Source organism: Neophocaena asiaeorientalis, unplaced genomic scaffold (assembly GCF_003031525.2).
Source record: "Neophocaena asiaeorientalis asiaeorientalis breed wild unplaced genomic scaffold, Neophocaena_asiaeorientalis_V1.1 C49006590, whole genome shotgun sequence".
NCBI classification, from domain to species: domain Eukaryota; kingdom Metazoa; phylum Chordata; class Mammalia; order Artiodactyla; family Phocoenidae; genus Neophocaena; species Neophocaena asiaeorientalis.
In genome coordinates this window covers 461-3,272 of record NW_020185140.1, presented here as the reverse complement: position 1 = coordinate 3,272, position 2,812 = coordinate 461, and the positions used below count along the sequence as shown (strand labels likewise).

The 2,812-nt window shown below is 53.6% G+C and overlaps 1 protein-coding gene across 1 annotated transcript; it reads right to left on the bottom strand.

Moving 5' to 3' along the window:
• Positions 1 to 164: 164 nt before the first annotated feature.
• Positions 165 to 2,217, bottom strand: LOC112392075 (tubulin polyglutamylase TTLL13P-like; the record flags this gene model as incomplete). Its single annotated transcript, XM_024733606.1, has 4 exons — positions 2,161 to 2,217; positions 1,398 to 1,662; positions 1,014 to 1,054; positions 165 to 283 (listed from the first exon to the last, which is right to left on the bottom strand). Coding segments are annotated over exons 2-4 (414 nt in total), but the record flags the coding sequence as incomplete, so codon positions are not given.
• Between the last annotated feature and the right edge of the window lie 595 nt (positions 2,218 to 2,812).

The window sequence follows — 2,812 nt, the reverse complement described above, 5'->3', positions numbered from 1 at the left end:
GAGGAGAATATTTCCATTGGTGCAGAAGCCCCTGGCCATGGCCTTTCCTGCTCTGCATAGGGGTATAGCCACCAAGAGTGGCAGCCTCGGGTGCCTGGGTGCAAGGGTAGGAGTAGTCATTCTGGGGCATAGTTCCTTTAGGATCTTGGGTCTGGAGGTTGTACCTGAAACCTCTTCATGTCTATGATGCGTTCCAGTGAGACAGAGCAGTCTGTCCAGTACACAGTCCACTCTTTGTCCTCCCCCACCTCCTTCAGGCCACACATTTGGGCTGCCCGACGCACTGTGGAGAGAGGGAGGTCAGTGGAGCCAGCCTGGGCACTGGCAGCAAACCTTGGGACTGCAGCTGGGTTGGGTAAGGAACAGACCTGACCAGAGAGTGGGATGAAGAAGGAGGTAGTTCTTACCTCAGCTCTGCTTACCTCAGTTTAGTTACCATTGCGACAACTTCAAGTTCATGAGGCTGTCAGGGTCCTTCCAAAATTTGACAGAAAACTATAAACTGGATCTCTGTTCCTGTCAGTCCTCTCAATTAGGATGGTTTCTGGCCTGCAGAGCTGACCCTCGGAAGGGGTCACACTGGCGCCTCATACTTTGGGGCACCCGTAGATGCCAGTGGGGATGAGGGGAGGAAGAAATGACTAACCTAGCTGGTGATTTTTCTTTTTTCTTAATTGCTGAAGCCACCTCAAAAGTTACCTTGAAAAAACAGTTTTAACCTGGTCTCATCTCATCTCTGGTAAAATCTGGGGCAGGGTTGGGGGAGGGATGGTGATTTTTGTCATTTTTTTCTTGTTAGCTAACTGGAGATTCCTACTCTACTGCTGAGACTAACTGGAACAGTGACGTGTCAGCTACTGGTAGCTGAGCCAGGAGGCTCAGTACAGGTTATAGGTCAGCCTAACAAGATCCAGGGGCTGGGAGCAGATTGAGGGGACCACCTCCAGAGTGAAAGCCGCAGCCCTAAATGTCCTCTCATGCCCAGTGGTGTGAGTGACGAGCTGGGTGCTTACCACTCTCGTACTTGCAGTTGGTCAGATTGATGGCCAGGGGTCTGGAATGGAGGAATAGCAGAAATCAGGCAGAAGGAGAGAAGGACCCTGGGCTGCCAGGCACCCAGAAGAAGAGACACCCAACAGATTAACAGTGCAATTCATTTTCTCTAGAAGCCACTTAAAGGAAAGACCAGGATGATATAAACGTGCTGAAATTCTAAACTAAGCCAGCCCAAGTGATTCTGAATTTTGTTTTTGTTGTACAAAAAGGCTAATGACCTCCTGTATTTCCTGTTCTCTTTCCTAGGCTAAAGGGAAGACTTTGGATCCCAGCCCGACTGCTGAAGGGCAGAGGGTTACTCTCTGGAGCTGGGCAAGTGAGGGGGTCTAGGGAACGGTTACCTGTGTTTCCACCTTCTCTTTCTCCTCCCAACTTCTAATTCATCTGGGTCAGCTGGGGTTATGATTTTCTTTGGTATTTTCTTGCCTACAATGGATAAAGGAACTCCATTCCTAAATGCATTAGTCAGCTTTGAGAGTGCCTGCTGAGAAGGGTTAGAAGGGATGGTAGCTTCCCCTTTAACACACTCCTCGGATTCCTCTTCTTCACCATAGTTTTCCTCTGATTCGCTGGTCTTACAGGTACTTGGCTCCATCCTCTTAGATTCTGAGGAGAGAGGGGTGGGAGTGAAATGTCTATGACTTCCCTCCAGGCCCAGGAAGGACGGCAGGAATCCACCCAAGGACCTTCATGGTGTTATAAGGGAATGTTGCTGCTCCATCAGAACAGAGCAGTCCCACTACAGCATGGGATGTTTCCAAATAGGTAATGGGGTCCGTGGAATGCCTATGAGATGTTAGATTTGCTGACAAGTCCCAATTATCCAAGATCACTCCATACAATACTCTGGGGTGCATGCAGGAGCTGAACTGAGCTGGCAGGGACCATGACCATAGCTTTTCTGTTCTTGAATGTAATGGGGGATGGCTGGGTGTGCTGGGGGGACCTTCACTTTGAAAAATAGAGCTGAAGACCAAAGGTCGCCTAGGCCAGCCTTTTCCCTGTCCCATGATTCAGTTTCTCCATACAGACACACTGTGGCCAGGCACCAAGACCCCCTGGGCTCTGACAGCGGAGGGGAAGCCTCCGGCGGACAATGCCCACCGCAGGTTCCGGGAGCGGAGGGGCTGCCGGGTCCGCCCCTATCGGCCTGGTGCTGGACTCAACTGGTCGCTCACGACCGCCCTTCGGCCGGCTCTCGCTCCTTCCCGGGCGTTGCTGGGCCTCCGGTACCGCCTCCTTGTTCCACGGGAATGGCTATCCCCGGCGATCGCGAGGGGTGCCCGCTCCCCCTGCACCCGGGGTTCACACCTATCTTGGATATCCCGGCGGCGCCGCCTTAAGCAAGCAGGCTGCCGCCGCCGCCGTCGCCGTCGCCATGGACACGAGGGCGGCCCCCATTGGAGAAGCGTTCTGGGGGCGGGGCCTTTCCGAGAACCACACCCACTTTGGCGCCAGCAGAGGCCATATTGGGCGGGTGCCTGAGACGTTTGCCCCTGGGCTGCCGTAGGAAGCGCAATCGAGCGCCTGGCACTGGAGGGCGGATTCTTGCGGCAACTGACCCGATGCGTGATAGGACTTCTAGTCCTTCCGCTTTCACGCCAGTTCGCACGAGCCCCACCCCCTTCCCTGACCCTTTCCTGACCCTTTCCTGAATCCGCGGGCCAAGCTCCCGGAATTTGGCCAACGCAGTGTTCGGGACGAGAAGCCCCAATTATCCAAGTAATTAGTAACCATTAGTAACCATGTCTAGAGC